The sequence below is a fragment of the Hyla sarda genome, chromosome 8 (genome assembly GCF_029499605.1).
Source record: "Hyla sarda isolate aHylSar1 chromosome 8, aHylSar1.hap1, whole genome shotgun sequence".
Lineage (NCBI taxonomy): Eukaryota > Metazoa > Chordata > Amphibia > Anura > Hylidae > Hyla > Hyla sarda.
In genome coordinates this window covers 97,037,754-97,057,327 of record NC_079196.1, presented here as the reverse complement: position 1 = coordinate 97,057,327, position 19,574 = coordinate 97,037,754, and the positions used below count along the sequence as shown (strand labels likewise).

The window sequence follows — 19,574 nt, the reverse complement described above, 5'->3', positions numbered from 1 at the left end:
AAACAAAAATTGGGACAGGACCCTCAGTTTACGCAGAAGATTTTGTTCAGTGATGAGGCAAACTTTTATGTGACTGGTGAAGTTAACAAACAAAACCACCGCTATTGGTCTGACACTAACCCACATTGGATAGATCCCTCCAAGACTGTTGGAACACAAAAATTGATGGTAAGGTGTGGTATATGGGGTACAAAGATAGTGGGGCCATTCTCCATCAATGGAAACCTCAAGGCCACTGGATATGCAAAATTGCTACATGATGATGTGTTTCCCTCTTTATGCACTGAAACTGGCACGTTCCCTGAATTTTTCCAGCAAAATGGTGCGCCACCACATTATGGGTGTCAGGTCTGAGCATTCCTAGATGAACAGTTTCCTGGAAAGTGGATTGGTCGTCTTGGGCCAGTTGAATGGCCCGCAAGGTCTCCCGATCTGACCCCCTTAGACTTTTATCTTTGGGGTCACCTGAAGGCAATTGTCTATGCTGTGAAGATAAGAGATGTGTAGAACCTGAAACTACGGATACTGGAAGCCTGTGCTAGCATTTCTCCTGCGGTGTTGCTATCAGTGTGTGAAGAGTGGGAGAAGAGGGTTGGATTGACAATCCAACACAATGAGCAGCACATTGAACACATTTTATAAGTGGTCAGAAACTTGTAAATAACTCGTGAAAGAATAAAGTTACATTAAAACCAAGCACATCATTGTTTTTCTTGTGAAATTCCCAATAGGTTTGATGTGTCACATGACTCTCTTCCTATTGAATAAAAAGTTGGATTCAAAATGGCCGCCATGGTCACCACCCATCTTGAAAAGTTTCCCCCCTCACATGTACTAATGTGCCACAAACAGGAAGTTAATATCACCAACCATTCCCATTTTATTAAGGTGTATCCATATAAATGGCCCACCCTGTAGTACAGAGCAGAGATGCGAGCGCTGTACAGAGCCGCTCCGCATCTCTGCAATAGATAGGACGATCACATCTGGTGTCAACAGTTTGTTCAATGCTGGGAGTAGTAGTACTAACTTAAAAAATTTAGAAAAAAAAAGTGAAACACACACTTTATAAAAATGTATAAAAATTTAATTGTAATTTTTTTTTCCGTTAAATAAATTTTTCCATCCCTACTGCATCTTTTTTATTTACTTTTATTTTTTGATACCCAACCAATTTTGAAAAAAACACCAAAGGGGCTAAAAATGCCATTTCGACTCAAATGCAAAAACGCCAGAAAAAAGTCAGACAAAAGAAATTGCACCGGCATTATTTCTGGCGTTTTTTTTCACACAAAAAGACACAGAAAAAAACAAGTGGAAACTTAGCCTTAGATAATACTATAATACCAGATTTTTGTCCATTAGTCACATTCCAGATTTTTGCAGTTTTTGTTTAAATAGTGTCTTTTCAGTCACGTGGATTGTAACAGAACAAAACAAGAAAAAAATCTAAATGACATGAACTTTTTTCCCTGAAATCGTCCCTCAAGATACGATGGTAATCCGTTCCAAATGAACCATCGTTTGTTGGAACCATCATATGTTGAGGGATCCGTGCAATGTAAAGTATAGGAAGTTATACTCACCTGTCCCCGCCGCTCTGGACCGTCACCGCTCATCACCGCTGCCTTGGATGTCGCCCTCCATCGCTGTCGCCACGTCCCCTGGGTGTCCCCGATGCTCCGGACGTCTCTGCTTCCCCGGGATCCTCGCTCTCTGTCGCCGCCATCATGTCACTACACACGCTGCTCCTATTGAATGACGGGATGGCGTGCGCGGCGACGTGATGACGACGAAGGAGAGCGCCGGCGATGCAGGGAATCCCGAAGAGGACGCTCCGGAGCCCCGAAGACAGGTAGGAGACCATCATCGGAGCACACGGGGCACCGTAAACGGCTATCCGGCGGCAGCAAAAGCAGTCAGTCAGCGCTGCCGGATAGCCGTTTATGCGATGGCCCTGACATACAAAAGCATCGTCTGTTGATGCTGCCTTCAACATGCGATGGCCTCTGAGAGGCCATCGCATGTTGAAATTATCGTATGTCGGGGCCATCGTAGGTCGGGGGTCACTGTATATATAAAACTCTATGGGGGACATGTATCAAAGATTTTACCCCTGTTTTGTGTTGAAATTTTTGTGCTAAATTTTGCGCAAACTGTTTTTTTGCGTACATTCTGGTGGAGCACTTCCTCCAGATGTGTAGGTTTCGGTGTACCTTAGAGTGACATATTTAGTACGCTCAAATTTATTAACTGTGTACATTTCATTTACCCGCAGAAATCTTGCGCAATGACCATATTTTTTACGCAAATATAAGCCATGTTGGACTGCGCGTAGCAAGATGCATTAAATCATCGGTTCCATTTTTCAAAGAGTAAATTGAGGAGATTACTATATTTGCCTGCAACTTATATGTCCACTAAAAATATAGGATAGTTAATTTAACCCTTAACTACCACCATTTGTGAGGGTCGGGGTTTTTGTTTAAAGTCCCATGCAAATCAATGGGAAATGTAAGCATAACTTCCGTACGGCTGGAGATATTTCAATAATACCTGGTACACATTACTTATATGTCAAATAAAATAAAAACACATCTTTTATATAAGGGTGTAGGCTAGGGTTAACTTAACTATAATATATTTTTTAAGTCCCATGCAAGTATATGGGACTTCCAGTACCTTACTCCACAAGCTCCGCTCTGCATCTCCTGGTGAATGTGTCAGTCTGGCTTGCAAGCCACACCCCATCTCACAAAGACGGGTTGGGATATGGTGTCGGGATATGGTGTCGGGATAGGAGGACGGGATAGGAGGACGGGATATGACAACAAAATATGAGGATGGGATATGAAGTCAAAAGCTTCTTCCTTTTGTTGATTTTCCTCCCCAACAAGGATTAGGAAGGAAAAACCAGGCAACGCCGGGTACTCAGCTAGTTTGTTAATAAAAACTCTTTAAAAATGGTTTAAATAATTTACATTACTGGTAATTTATAACTTTTTAAAAAGCTCTTACTTTTGTTTTGGGTCAGTTTTATTTTCTCAAAATTTAAATTGTTGCACAATGTATGATGAATATGCACATTGTTTTTCATGCAGCTTTTAAAGAACTTGCATGTAATATGTGTAGGACTCACGGTAATAGCTGTAGCACACAGAGTAGTAGTGGATCCGCTGGACCTGTTTGGCTGATGACTCAGGCCGTGCCAGGGAGCGGAGTCTAAGGTGCCACTGGTTTTCATCAGAGCCCGCCGCAAAGTGGGGTGGTCTTGCTGCGGCAGGCGTCACCCAGGTCGCTACCCCTGGCAGGACTCGGCCACACAGGTGGCTGAGGAAATGCAAGACACAGGTGGGATACGGCAAGTCGTGGTCAGGATAGCAGAAGGTCAGGGCTGGTGGCACAGAAGCAAAGTCAGGAATGTAGCAGGCGGCACTGGAGCAAGGTCAGGACATGGAACAATGGAGTCAGGAACACGGAAAGGCAAGGCAAAGGAAAGCTCTCTCTCAGGCACAAGGCAACAAAGATCCGGAAGGGGTTGGTGGGAGGTGCTGATACTTATAGGAAAGGTGCAGGTGTAAAGACTAATAATGGGCGCACTGGCCCTTTAAATCAGAGAGCACCGGTGTGCGCCCTAGGAGGTGGGGGCACATGGCCGGCACTGAGGGAGGACGGACAGGACAGCAGAGGGCAGAGGTGAGTGATGGGCTGGGATTCGCATGCGGGCACATCCCGCGATGCGAATCTGGGCCCCGCCGGCTGGGGAGGAAAGCGCTCACGGCCAGCGTGTCTGGCCAGAGTGCTGGAAGTTACAATATGCATGTTTAAAAACTCACTAATCTTAGTGAATTTTTTTTTTCCGTTTCGCCGTGGATATTTTGGTAAAATGACTTTCACTGCAAAGTAGAATTGGTGGCGCAAAAATAAGCCATATTATGGAATTTTAGGTGCAAAATTGAAAGTGTTATTATTTTTAGAAGGTGATGAGGAAAAAATGAAAAACCCTGCATCCTTAAGGGATTAAATGCATTTTCTCTTTTTAGTGTTCCTTTATATTGTGCTATATTAAAAATTGAAAATGTTCATATCAAAAAGGTCAGTTAATGCTATTAATATGTATTTGCTGAAGTTATTTCGCATTTTATTAGAATGTACCCGAAGACCAGCCTGATCAGGACCCTGTTGGACGACCTATTGTACATAGGTCTGGAATCAAACATGCCACTGGGGAAGCCATTTACACAGATGACATGCCCCCTTTGGATGGGGAACTTTACGTGAGGCTTGTCACCAGCTCCAGGGCTCATGCAAATATTGTGTAAGTTAGAAAGTCCATAAAATTTGGTATTGTTTAGAAATAATAAAAATTGGGGTTTATGTAAAACACTCACATTTCCACTCTATGGGGTCCACACTATAAAGTTGGAAGCTGTGACTAGATGTGACTTAAAAGGAACCTCTTACCAGTTTCATACCCTTACCAGAGTCACTGGGAGCATGAAACACTGGCAGGCTCCCTCTGTACAGTGATTAAGGAGTTATTCTTAAATGGTTCAGTGTTTCAAAGTAATTATAGACAGCACACCAGAGGGGAATGGGGTTCTAAGTCATTAGGTAGTGCTTGGCAGCTGCCCCTGCCCCTCCAGCCCTGGTGGGGCAGGAAGAAGCTGCCCCAGTGATTAAGAGCCATGTTCCAGGCTGGTGTTCTTTCTGTTATTCTTCTAAAATGCCAAAGGGTTTCAGGGTGACTCATAAATCCCTGTACGTGAAGACAGTGACAGGTTCACTTTACAATGTATCCTTAATTATAAACTGTTTTTGTTTTTAATCAAGGGAAGATAAGAAACTTAGGCACTTTTCTCTAAAAATATATATTCCTATTTCTCCAATTATTGAACTACCCTTCTTCTCCCTTTCTATCCAACTTTTTACTCACTCAAAATTCACTGATTAAAATCCATATATAAGAGGAGAGACAGCTTTTCTGGAAACAGCTTTTACTGAAGGAAGAAGAGTAGTTGTTATGATTGTACCATACACAACTTAGGCTGCTTTCACACTATAAAATTCTCTGTTTTAAAGATCCATTAACATTAAAAATGGCCATTAAACGGCTGCTAAAAAAATCCCATTATAGTCAATGGGATTTTTACATTACCCGTTTTAACCCCTCATAGCCCATTATTAACGGACGTTATTTTGTGACTGGAGAAAGTCTGCATGCACTATTTCTCCTGTTACCTCTCCCGTCACAAAATAACGTCCATTAGTAATAACAAGCTATGGCAGGTTAAAACAGGTAATGTAAAAATCCCATAGACTATAATGGGATTTTGTAATGGCCGTTTTTAATGATTTTGTTAACGGGCCATTATAACTGATCTTTAAAACTGAGAATTCTATAGTGTGAAAGCAGCCTTACATAGAAGTTCTCCTGTTAAACTGGGTGGAGGTGGAGTCGGATAGAGGCATTTTGTAGAAATATCTTAAGACACATGAAAGAGTCAAACTTGTTATACCGGGCTGCAGCAGCTGAAACAAAGGCTTGTACATCAATCATGCAGGGCATGGTGGGGTGGAAGAAGGAAGAGGCCTGCTGCTGCAGCTCAACGCCACCAGTTTGAATCCTCATTTTCTAACTAAAGAAGGCCTTTTAATAACTTTACAAACAGTGGTCAGCAAAACTAAATATAAAATGAATGGTTTCCCTCTAACACCTAACTGCTGGGATCTGTAGCTCCATACTGGGTACAGTGCTGAAAGATTTCCCTTGAGGGTAGGGCCACACATGGCGCATCTGCAGCGTATTTGACGCTGTGGATGCGCTACTGCCTATCTCTAGATTTTGCCTCCTTCTGTGCCTGTCCGTCCTGCTTTTGTACTCACAGACATCGCAGTCGCTCCTCCTGCTCCTGAGGTAGGCCGAGAGCAGCCGCGATGTCTGTGAGTACTGTGTATCTGCTCATAGTGGCAGATTGCTGCTATGAGCAGACAAATGCAGCACGCATGGGCACAGAAAGAGGCACAGTCTCTAGGAGAGGTCAGTAGTGCATCCGCAGCATCAAATACGTGTGACGCTACCCTAAATAAGATAATGTTGGGGAATGGAAGGATTTAAAAAAAATATGCTTTTTATTTTGTGAAGTCAGGAGAAATAGGTGCTAGTCAAAAGCTATCTCAAATGGATTGCCAGCTTTAGAGTCATTCTATTTGGCAAATGAGAATAGTTAAAGGGGCTTTATATATTGTACTGATCTGTGTATCACACAGTAGTTATAGCCATATATCTCTCACTTCATGAATATATGTAGCACTGATGAATAGTGAGATTGTTTAAAAATACACCTTTATTTTTATCCACTTAAAAGGAAATATAGTGAAAAAAGTTTAAATATATATATATATATATATATATATATTTAAACTTTTTTCACTATATTTCCTTTTAAGTGGATAAAAATAAATATATATAAAATATATATATATATATATATATATATACTAAAACAAAGCAATGGTGCAGCACTCCAATTCCGGTAAAAAAAGATTTGTGTATTTATTCACCACATCTCAAAAATACAGCAACGTTTCAGCTCAACAATAGAGCCTTTCTCAAGCTTGAGAAAGGCTCTATTGTTGAGCTGAAACGTTGCTGTATTTTTGAGATGTGGATAATAAATACACAAATCCTTTTTTTACCGGAATTGGAGTGCTGCACCATTGCTTTGTTTTAGTATCTGGTTGGCCTTGATCGGGCCTGGGTTGCTTGGCACCCACTATATTTTTTTGAGTTGTGCTGCAATATTTTTTGTATATATATATATATATATATATATATATATATATATATATATATATACCGGTATATGATATATATATTATATAAATGCAAAAAAAATTAGCAAACCATGCATATAATTTCAGGCCGCCAATATTAGTGCTGATATAAAATGCATACTACGGCATTATTCAAGTTCATTTCCAGGCTGAGCATGTGTTTATTTATGAACTCTGTGTGACAAGAGCGCTCCCGTTTATGTCACACTTCACACAGGTATATGTAGTTCAGTTATTCTATTCCTATGTGCAATGATAGTCACTGTTTATGGAAATATCCAGCCCAATTATTCCTAGGGCATAGTACACATTTATACTTTCCTATACCATATGTGCATAATAGTGTATATAGGATCCTGCACATTAGCTTGCCTTAGTATCCTCATTCACTGGCCTTAGTGCACATACTATGGTTTGCAATTTAATTCAAAGTCCATGTGCATTAGCATCAGTTCACATATAAAGTCCTGCACATTAATCAGCCTCAGTGTCTGCATGATATAACCTCAGTGCGCATGTTGCAATTTGCCGATCAGTTTCATTCCACATGCAATGGCATTAATTCTTACAAACATAGTGTGCAGTAACTATACTGAAAAACTGATGTCCCGGACTTGCTTCAGCATCTGCAATAGTCCTCGCCGTCAGTTCACTTAACATATGGATTCAACGTGTTTCCTGCTGTAAATTTCATCAGGAATCAATGTAGTACAGCATTCTGTTTTGCAACATTATCAGATTATTTTCGGCTCCATGTAGCGTAATGCAGATACAGCACTGATGGCGGCCGTATACTGAATGAATTTGCGGTCTTACTTTTAACATGCCCAAGACCTCGCCTGCATCGTACGTCATTTCCTACCTGTTTGGCTATGCATGTCCGTCACCTGGCTAGGTAAGATTCAAGCTACTGGGGGTTGGGTTACCTATATTGAAGCCTCACTTTGATTCACATGCTTCTAGGCAACTATGTAGTTTGCGTTTCATGGTCGCGACTAGAGGAATATTAGCCGTACATACAGGTAAGTCTGTTTAATTCTGTACTTTACGTGATGAATAGCATGTTGATTCTATTAACAAGAGGATGGATATAACTTTAAAGCATATAGGGGGAGATTTATCAAAACCTGTGCAGAGGAAAAGTTGCTTAGTTGCCCTTAGCAACCAATCGGATTGCTTCTTTCATTTTTAACAAGGCCTCTGCAAAATGAAAGAAGCGATCTGATTGGTTGCTATGGGCAACTGGGCAACTTTTCCTCTGCACAGGTTTTGATTTATCTCCCCCATAATTTTAAAGAATATAACGGTAAAGCATGTTTGGGCAGTGGTAAAACCCCAAAACGAGGGGGGAAATTTGACCGCCTCCTACTCCAAAGAGAAGATGAATAGGTTGCAAGCTGTGCGACCATATGGCCTAAATGACTTCATTTCTTTTACTAGCTTTTTGTAAACAATAAGTAAATAATAGTATCTAATACTAGTGCCCTGTAGGTAACTGTAGGGTAATTCATACACGGTCTGTCTTTTGGAAGTAATTAGTTTTTTTTTTTATCCTGTAAGCCTTCGTTTTTTTTGTTTTTTTTTTTACTTTTAGATAGTTTGCTTTTTGGTTCATTCAAACCCACAAAACACGGTTTTTACCCTGGTAGGACACTATCACAGGGTGAATGATAGAACAGTGGGATTTAGTAATGGGGTGAAGGAAACTTACTTTACATTATATGAATGACTTGTTCATAGTCTCCATATGCTATATGGTTAATAATGCTTCCTCTACACCTATGTACACTTATAGAGCTGAACCACTTCAGCGGAATATACTCTATATGCTTCAAAGTTATATCCATCCCCTTGTTAATAGAATCAACATGCTATTCATCACGTAAAGTACAGAATTAAACAGACTTACCTGTATGTTCGGCTAATATTCCACTAGACGAGACCATGAAACGCAAACTACATAGTTGCCTAGAAGCATAGGAATCAAAGTGAGGCTTGAATATAGGTAACCCAACCCCCAGTAGCTTGAATCTTACCTAGCCAGGTGACGGACGTGCATAGCCAAACAGGTAGGAAATGACGTACGATGCAGGCGAGGTCTTGGGCATGTTAAAAGTAAGACCGCAAATTCATTCAGTATACGGCCGCCATCAGTGCTGTATCTGCATTACGCTACATGGGGCCGAAAAGAATCTGGTAATGTTGCAAAACAGAATGCTGTACTACATTGATTCCCGATGAAATTTACAGCAGGAAACACGTTGAATCCATATGTTAAGTGAACTAACGGCGAGGACTATTGCAGATGCTGAAGCAAGTCCGGGACATCAGGTTTTTCAGTATAGTTACTGCACACTATTTTTGTAAGAATTAATGCCATTGCATGTGGAATGAAACTGATCGGCAAATTGCAACATGTGCACTGAGGTTATATCATGCAGACACTGAGGCTGATTAATGTGCAGGACTTTATATGTGAACTAATGCTAATGCACATGGACTTTGAATACATTTTCAAACCATAGTATGTGCACTAAGGCCAGTGAATGAGGACACTAAGGCAAGCTAATGTGCAGGATCCTATATACACTATTATGCACATATGGTATAGGAAAGTATAAATGTGTACTATGCCCTAGGAATAATGTGGTGTCGTCGGGGTGTGATGTGAGGTGTAGGGGGCAGATGGGGTTGCCCAGGGGTAGATGGTATTAACCCCTTTGTGTTTGTGACTCCAGGGTGTGGTTGGCCTATGTAGCCACTTGAAGGTAGTATCACTAGTCCTAGGTTAAAGGGGTTATCCACTATAAGATGTTTTTAGTATGTACCTGGCAGACAGTAATGGACATGCTTAGGAAGGATCTGCACTTGTCTTGGGGCTAAATGGCTATGTTGTGAGATTACCATAACACTGTGGCTAGCTTTTTGTGAACTGGTATTTCCTGTATGAGTTTTCTTTGCCTACAAATCCCATAATTCTATTTTCCTCCCTCCCACACATCCTCCACCTCACCCATTGAAACATAAATGAGCTGCATCCATTCAAAAGACCTGTGGTTTTCAATCAGGGTGCCTACAGCTGTTGCAATAGTTGCAGATTGATCTCTCTCCCACCAAGCGATCCCTCTATCCATTGAAGCAGACAGGCTCCCTGTCATCAGCTGACTAATGAGTCAGGTCTCGACCGCATTGCAACCTGGGAAAAATCTGAGACAAAAGTCATTATGTAAGCTGTTAAAAATATATATTGGGGTGAAAATCACACAAGAATTGTGAGAAAACCATTACACACAGGTACAGACACTATATTATGAACTACACTAACTTTACAGCCCCTGTAGTATAGTCAAATAAAAAATCCTTGAATACCCCTTTTAGACTAAGTTTTTTTTTCGGGCAGTTTTTGGGCCAAAGTCAGAAGTAGATCCATAAGGGAGGAGAAGTGCAAGTTCTTCCTTTATATGTCCTATTCCTTTTGAATACAATTCTGGCTTTGGCTCAAAAACTGCAGTGGCAGTTTTCCAAAAACTGCCAGAAAAAAAAACAAGTGGAAACTTAGCCTAACAGTAGCTTTTACTGAGGTAGACAGATGGTACAGTCTATACAGTTTGGCCAGGATCCCAGAGAGGTGACCAGTAACACAGGGGACCTCGCAGCTTGTTGGGACTTGCAGTGACTTGAGAGACTATGGGTGCAGGCCTCGCTGACTACAATTGACTTGATATTCTGTACAACCTATTCAATTTATGGGGGAACACTACAGGAGAGCCCTGAGGACATACAGGGACTCAACCTGACAGGACTGTAGGAGCATATCCTGTACTGGGACATCACAATAATTTGCTGGATATTTCCATAAACAGTGACTATCCATGCGCATAGGAATAGACTAACTGAACAACATGCAGTGAATGAATTGTGGCATAAACGGGAGCGCTCTTGTCACACAGCATTCATAAATAAATTGCTCAGCCTGGAAATGAACTTGGATAATGCCGTAATATGCATTTTATATCAGCACTAATATTGGCGGCCTGATATTATAGGCAAATTTTTTGTGTGTGTGTATATATATATATATATATAATATATATATACTACTTTTTTCACTATAAAAATAAAGGTGAAGTTTTAAAAAATCTCACTATTCATCAGTGCTACATAAGGGGGATATAGAAATCTTATCCCTTATCCAAAAGATAGGGGATAAGATATATGATCACAGGGATCCCGCCACTGGGGACCCCCGTGATCTTGATGCAGCCCCGGGCATCGAGGCAGGGACGTGTCGGCCGTCATGCATCTCCCATAGATTTTGAAGTTTCGGGTCTATACCTGCTCCAAAAAGCTGCAGCTGAACATGTTATATTTTTTTGACTTGCAGATCTATGAACTTTACAGAGGCTCTAGCCCAACCAGGTGTAGTTGATATAATAACAGCAGAGGATTTTCCTGGCACAAACGAGTGTACAGTTGATGATGGAACAGTCCCAATACTGGCACATGGAAAGGTAAAAGAAAATAAAGCAGTGGCCTTTTTTTACCCCTCCCCCCCCCCCCCCCAAAAAAAAAAAAAAAAAAACTAAAAAAAACACTGTATGAAACCATCCTTAGTCTAGGTTTTTTACACAGGTGTTTTTTTTTTCCTTTTTTGGAAAACTGCCACTGCAGTTTTTGAGCCAAAATCAGAAGTGGATCCATAAGGGAGGAGAAGTATAAAGCTAAGGCCCGGAGATTCCGAGTGCGGCCAACGCCGACTGAATCAGTTGGCGCTAGGACCGTGCGGACACTGCAGTCTCCAATAGACTGCAATGTGTTCCGCGAGTATTTCTGCCTGAAGAATGAGCAACGCCATTCTTCAGGGGGAAATTTCCAGGCGGATTTTCCGTTCACAAATTCCGCTGTGAATTTGTGAATTTGTTAACGGAAGCCCATTCACTACACTATACATTTTAGAAAGCAGAATTTCCGCCTGCAATTTCAAAGCGGAATTGCAGGTGGAAATTCCGTAGTGTGAACCTAGCCTAAGTTGTTCCTTTATATTTCCCATTCCTTTTGAATACACTTCTGGCTTTGTCTCAAAAACTGCAGTGGCAGATCTCCAAAAACTGCCAGAAAAAAACAAGCCTTAAAGGAGCTACTAGTGGCAGGCATTCTATTACCATAACTCTGTATTCTTTGTTCACAACTTATCTAATTAACTGATTAAGTGTAAAGAAATAAAATAAAAAAGGATTTGTCAACTTAATTTTATTAGCATTTTAAAAAGGGATTTGTGGGAGCTATTTAAGATCTACAAATAAACAGAGGCCATCACTTTTACCCTGATTTTTTTCTACTTTGTAGGTACTGTGCGTGGGTCAGACTATCTGCGCAGTATTGGCAAACACATCAGATCAGGCAAAGAAAGCCGCTGCCAAAGTCAATATTGTTTATGAGAATTTGGAACCAGTTATTCTGACAATTGAGGTATGAGGTAAAAGTCATTCAGGGATCGAAAAGTACAAATGGAAACTGTCATAGATTAAAATATACTGTATTATTATGTCATCATTTTCTGAAGATTCTCCAATGTTGCCACAAAGAGTATATTGCAGAGTGTTACACTTATAATACAGTTTCTAACATTTTCTTATGGTTGGGGATCTGTGACCTTTGAATGTAAATGTTAGATCAAAGGCGTTTTGTTACTGTGTACTGTACCAAGTCTCTTCAGTTCCCTTCTGCTGTATTCAGCTGAGGTCAACATGAGCCAAACCTGTGTTAGAGTAAAGAGCAAGAACAAAGCAAACTTTTATAGGAATACAATAATTAGTCAACTATATAAGATAGGATTGTTCACAAGGCTTGGAAATGATGACAGTTTGTGCGCTGTATATTCACCTTCTGCATGTATAGATTGCACTTTTCACAGAAGCTTTAAACTTAAAGGAGTATTCTTAGATCCAAATTTTTTGTAATATTTTTTGAGGGGGCTGGAAAATAAATGATGCATACCTACCCCATCCTCTGCAGCTTCTGGTACGGCTTCTTCTGGTCCCCAACTAATCTCCACTCGTTTCTACTTCCAAGATGAGATGTCTCAGTGGGACTTGCCTACACAGCCAATCACTGACAGTTGCCAGTGATTGGCTGAGCAGGCGGGTACTGCTGAGACTCCTCCTCTCTGACTTAAGAATGAGCAAAAACTAGCGGGGGAATGGAAGTCACTGGACCAGGAACTGCAGAGAACTAAGGTTTATAATTATAAGGTCTCATTAATAAGAAGGTCTCAATTATTGTATATAGTATGGTCAAGCAAAGTCAGATCATCTCTCTTATATCAAAGAAGGTAACAAATTGAGCATGAGTTTTTAAAGGGGAACTCCGGTGGATTAAAAAAAAAAAATTTTATTATTAATTCAACTGGTTCCAGAAAGTTAAAGATTTTTTAAATTACTTCTATAAAATAATCTTAATCCTTCCAGTACTTGTCAGCTGCTGTATGTTCCAGAGGAAGTTGAGTTGTTGTTTTCTGTCTGACCAAAGTGCTTTCTGCTGACACCTCCTGTCCTTGTCAGGAACTGTCCGGAGCAGGAGCGAATCCCCACAGCAAACCTCTCCTGCTCTGGACAGTTCCTGACATGGACAGAGGTGTCAGCAGAGAGCACTTTGGGCAGACAGAAAAGAACAGTTCAACTTCCTTTGGCGTATACAGCAGCTGATAAGTACTGGAAGGATTAAGATTTTTTAATGGAAGTAATCTACAAATCTGGAAGAAAAAAATGCAAAGAGTAATAAAATAAATAAAAAAGAAAATGAGAGTGTCCAAATTAAAATAGCATTTATTTAAATAAATTTAGTGGAGTGAGTTCCTTAGCAGGGCCCTTGCTTCTGACTATTCACAAGATATAAAATATAATATAGATATACTTTGAAAACTGTACTGAAGGTATATATAAAAACAACACTGGATAATAATACCCCTATTAAATATAATTAGAACAGGACACTGAAATAGGAAAGTCTTTGCACTATATTAGGAGCTACTAGTGCTGCAAACATGGATATTTCCTCTGCAACTGGAGATGGATTGTGTGTAGTCAATAGCTTGGCAGGGACGGCACCGTGCTGAAATAAGTTAGTTAGCAGTAGATAATATTTCATCGTAGATGCCCCCTGTTTGGAGCCCACTCTACCCTGACTGCCCAGGGCTACAGTATGAGTGGCTTCAAACTCAGCGGAGGTTGTAGCTGATTGTCTACAGTTATTGTAATCCTTCGCTTCGGGACCTTCGGGACCTTGCTATCACCTGGCAGCGCGGGGACAGGTATGCGAGGCTCCGGCACTGTGCGCCTCTTACCGGCTATGCCGATCGTGGGCTGGATGCAGTCGTCCTAGCTGCGGCTGGCCAGAAGAGCAGAAAGAGTTCCTGATTGAGCGTGTTTCTCTAATCAGAGGCTCCTAGGGTATAGGAGCACAGTGGGGGTGATGGTAGGTGACTTCTCGGGCTAGATGCGTTTCGGGGAGCCACGTCCCCTTTTTTGATAGCAGTGAGATCGAAAAAGGAGACGTGGCTCCCCGAAACGTGTCTAGCCCGAGAAGTCACCTACCATCACCCCCACTGTGGACACACGGAAGAACTTATACCCTAGGAGCCTCTGATTAGAGAAACACGCTCCATCAGGAGCTCTTTCGGCTCCGCTGGCCAGCCGCAGCTAGGACGACTGCATCCAGCCCATGATCGGCATAGCCAGTAAGAGGTAAACAGTGCCAAACTCGCATTGCGCCATGCCGCCGGGTGATAGCGAGGTCCCGAAGTGGAGGATTACAATAACTGTAGACAATCAGCTACAACCCCCGCTGAGTTTGAAGCCACTCATACTGTAGCCCTGGGCAGTCAGGGTAGAGTGGGCTCCAAACAGGGGGCATCTAGCGCTGCCAAACGCTATGACGAAATATTATCTACTGCTATCTAACTTATATCGGCACGGTGCCGTCCCTGCCAAGCTATTGACTATACACAATCCATCTCCAGTTGCGGAGGAAATATCCATGTTTGCAGAACTTGTAGCGCCTAATATAGCGCAACGACTTACCTATTTCCGTGTCCAGTTATAATTATATTTAATAGGGGTATTATTATCCAGTGTTGTTTTTATATATACCTTCAGTACAGTTTTTATAGTATATCTATATATTATATTTTATATCTCGTGAATAGTCCAAAGCAAGGGCCCTGCTAAGGACCTCACTCCATTAAGTTTATTTAAATAAATGCTATTTTAATTTGGAAACTCTTTCTCTCATTCTCTTTTCTTTTTTATTTATTTTATTACTCTTTGCATTTTTCTTCTGTTCTTTCTCTTATCTCTCACCCCTAGCCTAGTAGGACTGTTACCCATTTTTTGTCTCCACTTGCATTTTTTGGCACATTGGGTTTTTTGTTCATCACAGTATCTTCAGCTTGGGCAATCATGTTTTATGTTGAGCTCCCATTTATTTTTAACTAATTAACAAATCTGTTTAACTTTTTTTCTTTTTTTTTCCCACCGGAGTACCCCTTTAATACATAGTGGTGTGTTTTCCTATGTTTTGCACTATAGGAAGCCATTAATAATAATTCATTCTACAAACCACAAAGAAAACTGGAAGTGGGAAGTGTGGAAGAAGCGTTTCAGGCTGCTGATCAAGTGCATGAAGGTACTACTACTACTACTAATATAGCTGTGACACTCACGTTTCAGAAGACAGGAACTCTGGTGGATGTGGATCTGCTGTACCTGTGTGGCAGATGACTCGGACCGTACCAGGGAGCGGAGTCAAAGGTGCCGCTGATTTTCACCCGAGCCCGCCGCAAAGCGGGATGGACTTGCTGCGGCAGGTGGCACCCAGGTCGCTTCCCGTGGCATGGCTTGACCACACAGACGGCTGAGGAGATGTGAGGCACAGGAGGGATAAGGCAGCTCATAGTCAGGATAGCAGAATGTCAAGGCAGGCGGCAAAGCAGCGTAGTCAGAATGTAGCAGGAGGTCAGTAGGCAGGCGGCAGAGGAGCAAGGTCAAGTCACAGAGCAAAGGATCAGATACACAGTAAGGCATCTCTCAGGAATGGTTTCTCTCAGGCACAAGGCAACAAAGATCCAGCAGGTAAGTGAGGAGGGTGGAAGAATTTATCAATGAGCTACAGGTGAATTACACTAATGAGTGCACTGGCCCTTTAAATCTTAAAGCTCTGGCGTGCGCACCCTAGGGGACGGGGACACACACGCCGGAGCAGAGAGGCAGAGGCTGGGGCAGGAGAAGCATCAGGTGAGTGACGGACTAGGGCTCGCATGCAGGCGCGTCCCACGATGCGAGTCCCAGCCCCGCCGGTGGCAGCAGCAGATAACGGGACCATGCCCTCACGGCCAGCGTGTGCAGCCGGAGCGCATAACGTAACAATACCTACAACACTAGATATAAAGAGAATCAGAGTCCCAGTCCTCTAATACCTTAACCAAAAATGTATGTGCAATGAATATTTGTTAAAAATTAGAATTTAATAATTCATTAAAAAGGTCACATATAAACAGTCACAGGGCCCTTGTGATGTACAAATAATCAATATTACAATAATAAAGAAGAAATCCTGCAATGTAAAAAAAACAGACAAATAAAATGTCCCAAAAAATATAATAAAATAATGCAGATCTTAATGTGGTATGAATACTGTGGTAATAAAAAATGCTGAAAAATATATGGATTGCTGTAAAGATATTTAGATGCAGTGGCTCCCCACACTAAATACAAACGGCCCCAATCGAGCCTCAGTGTGGACCACATCTAGTCTTACCGATCCATCGCTTGGCAAGAGTGTAAACAGTGAGTCTCGGCGGAGTTGGCGTCTGACGTCACGGGTCAGCTGATCACTCCCCCAGCTGGTATGGTGAGGCGATGATATAATAAAACGATGATGTAATGGAACGATGAAGGGAGCGTTATAGTATTACAAATTGCGAAGCTGCAGAGATTGCAGAATGCTGATATTGCAGGTCACTGATGTCTCCAAATCCATGCAATGTGCCATACAATGTGAATCAACTCCAGTGGATTCTGGCTCCAATAGAGAGCAGTAAAATAAATAACAGTCCAGAACATGGTTATAGGGGAAGAAAAAAAAAAAAAAATATATATATATATATAAAAAAAACGTTTCTTAGCAGCTTAATATGAATAGTGCTCAATAGAGAATGATAAAAACATCAAGGTAAAAAGCTAAATGCATTTCGAGGTGTTGACAGGTATATTCTAAGTGGCTGACAATGATAGCTTGATGTAGCAAGTCTCTTTTATATAGGGATATCCTTAATTAACCAGCTTGGCATGCTGGAAGATATACAGAGGAATTGTGGGAAAGAAAAGCTCAGTAAGTCGTTAAATTAGAAATGGACTCAAACAGTGATGGAAAAAAATGCTTAGTAGAATATAAGGACACAATTCATACCTGCGTTACGTTATCTGTGCATTTTTGCATGAAAATACATTGTATTCCCCAAATCAGTTTAGATAGGAATAACCACAAAATATAATAGAATAAATAGATGAAAAATAATAAAAGGAATAATAATTAGAAACAATACTAGATGGAGATAATAGGAATATAGAGAAGAGGCTTCGTGAGCCAATTACAAAATAAAAAAATAGATTTGGTCAGCAATTAAAAAAAGAACGCTAGCAAAATATAAGGACACAATTCATACCCAAATTGCGTTTTCCATGTGTTTTTGCATGAAAATGCGTTTTTGCATAAAAATGCATTCTAGCAAAAATAATTAAATAAAGAAGTCAGATCAACTAGGAATTGAAAAAATTGAATAAAAATAATAGATGAAGACAGTAGAAACTCAGGTATGAATTGTCCTTATATTCCATCATTGTTTGCGTCACTTTCAGATTTTGTAACTGACTTACTGAGCTTTCATTCCCACAATTCCTCTATATATCTTCCAGCATGCCCAGCTGGATAATTAGTGATATCCCTATGGGGTGTCAGCGGGGTGCAATGCAGGGTAGATGTTATAACCCAAGGGGCAGATGTTATTAACCCCTTCTTGTCATGACACCAGGGCATGGTTTAGCCTTAACCACCGGAAGGTAATACTGCTGGTCCTGGGGGCAATGAAGACACGGACGCCAAGTTACGGACAAACTGTAGCTTTACTGGGGTTAGTCAGATGACAGTGTATGCAGTACAGCCATAATCCCAAGGTGGTGACCAGTGACACAGGGCGACCTCGCAGGCTTGCTGGGACTTGCAGTAGGTAGAGACACTTTAGTGCAGGCCACGGTGACTAAACAGTAGACCTGACTTGACTGACTTTGTGACTGACAATTAGATGCCTTTAGCGTACTTAAGCTGACTTTGTGGCTGTAGACTTTAGGCTTGAGGCCTCCAATGCTCTGGACGCACTCAGGAACAAGAGAGAGATTGTAGCTCCATCACTGGTTTTATAGGGGAGCTTAGCAAGGAGCCCACAGGTCACTTGGGGGGTCACCTGGTCACTAGTGCCTCCTGGGTAACAATCATATGGTATAATATTTAAAGCAACAGTACATTAGTAATACAAAGATATATACAATAGGGGATAGCACGTAAATGGGGCCCTGGGGACATGGAGGGACTTTGCCTGACAGGGCAGAAGAGGAACATGTTAACACCATCCCATACTGGGCCACCACACCTATATGACACTTGCTACATGAAGCTATCATTGTCAGCCACGGAGGAAGGGGTTAGAACATACCTGTCCACACCCTGAAACTCATTTAGCTTTTTATCTGGATGTTTTATCATTCTTTATTGAGCACTATTCATATTAAGGTGCAAAGAACCGTTTTTTTTTCTCCCCCCCCCCCCCCCCCCCAGGATCATGATTCACATTGTACGGCACATTGCATGCATTTGGAGACATCAGTGACCTGCAATATCAGCGTTCTGCAATCTTCGCAATTTTAATACTAGAACTCTCCCATAATCGTTTCATTACATCAGCGTTTTATTACATCAGCGCCTCACCATACCAGCTGGGGATTGACCAGCTGACCCCTGACGTTAGACTCCAACTCCACCGAGACTCACTGTTCTCACTCTTGCCAAGCTCTGGATCAGTGAGACTAGAAGTGGTTCACACTGAGGCTTGATTGGGGCTGTTTGTACTCAGTGCGGGGAGCCACTGCAGTGAACCGGATAACAAGAGCGGAGCTGATGACCGGGATTTGCATGCTACAAGTGATACAACGTGCCATTAACCCAGATCTGCACACTATTTGGTGAGTGGTATATTAACCACACCATATGTGATTATTATGACTCTGTGATAGATCGTTCTAGGTCATATCTCATCAAGAACTTGCTATCTAATTATCTTTACACCAATCCATATATATTTTTCAGCATTTTTTATTACCACAGTATTCATTATACCACATCATTAAGATCTGCATTATTTTATTATTATTTTTGGGACATTTTATCTGTGTGTTTTTTACTTTGCAGGAATTCTTTAATTATTATTGTAATATTGGGTATTTGTATATCATAAGGGCCCTGTGACTGGTTATATGTGAACTTTTTAATAAATTATTAAATTCTAATTTTTATTAAATATCCATTGTACATCCCTTTTTGGTTGAGGTATTAGGCTAGGTTCACACTGCAGAATTTCTGGGCAGAATTTCTGCCAGAGATCGAACTGGCGGCGCTAGGACCGAGCAGAC

At 41.3% G+C, this 19,574-nt stretch overlaps 1 protein-coding gene across 5 annotated transcripts in view; it reads left to right on the top strand.

Annotated features, from left to right (window-relative positions):
* LOC130285220 (aldehyde oxidase-like) overlaps positions 1-19,574 on the top strand; it is a 113,561-nt gene that overhangs the window by 48,057 nt on the left and 45,930 nt on the right. For all 5 annotated transcript variants that reach the window (XM_056536549.1, XM_056536550.1, XM_056536551.1 and 2 more), the window contains 4 exons: positions 4,149-4,318; positions 11,222-11,348; positions 12,184-12,306; positions 15,423-15,519. In XM_056536549.1, coding sequence (XP_056392524.1) covers positions 4,149-4,318; positions 11,222-11,348; positions 12,184-12,306; positions 15,423-15,519 — 517 coding nt within the window. The remainder of the gene's footprint in view (positions 1-4,148; positions 4,319-11,221; positions 11,349-12,183; positions 12,307-15,422; positions 15,520-19,574) is intronic.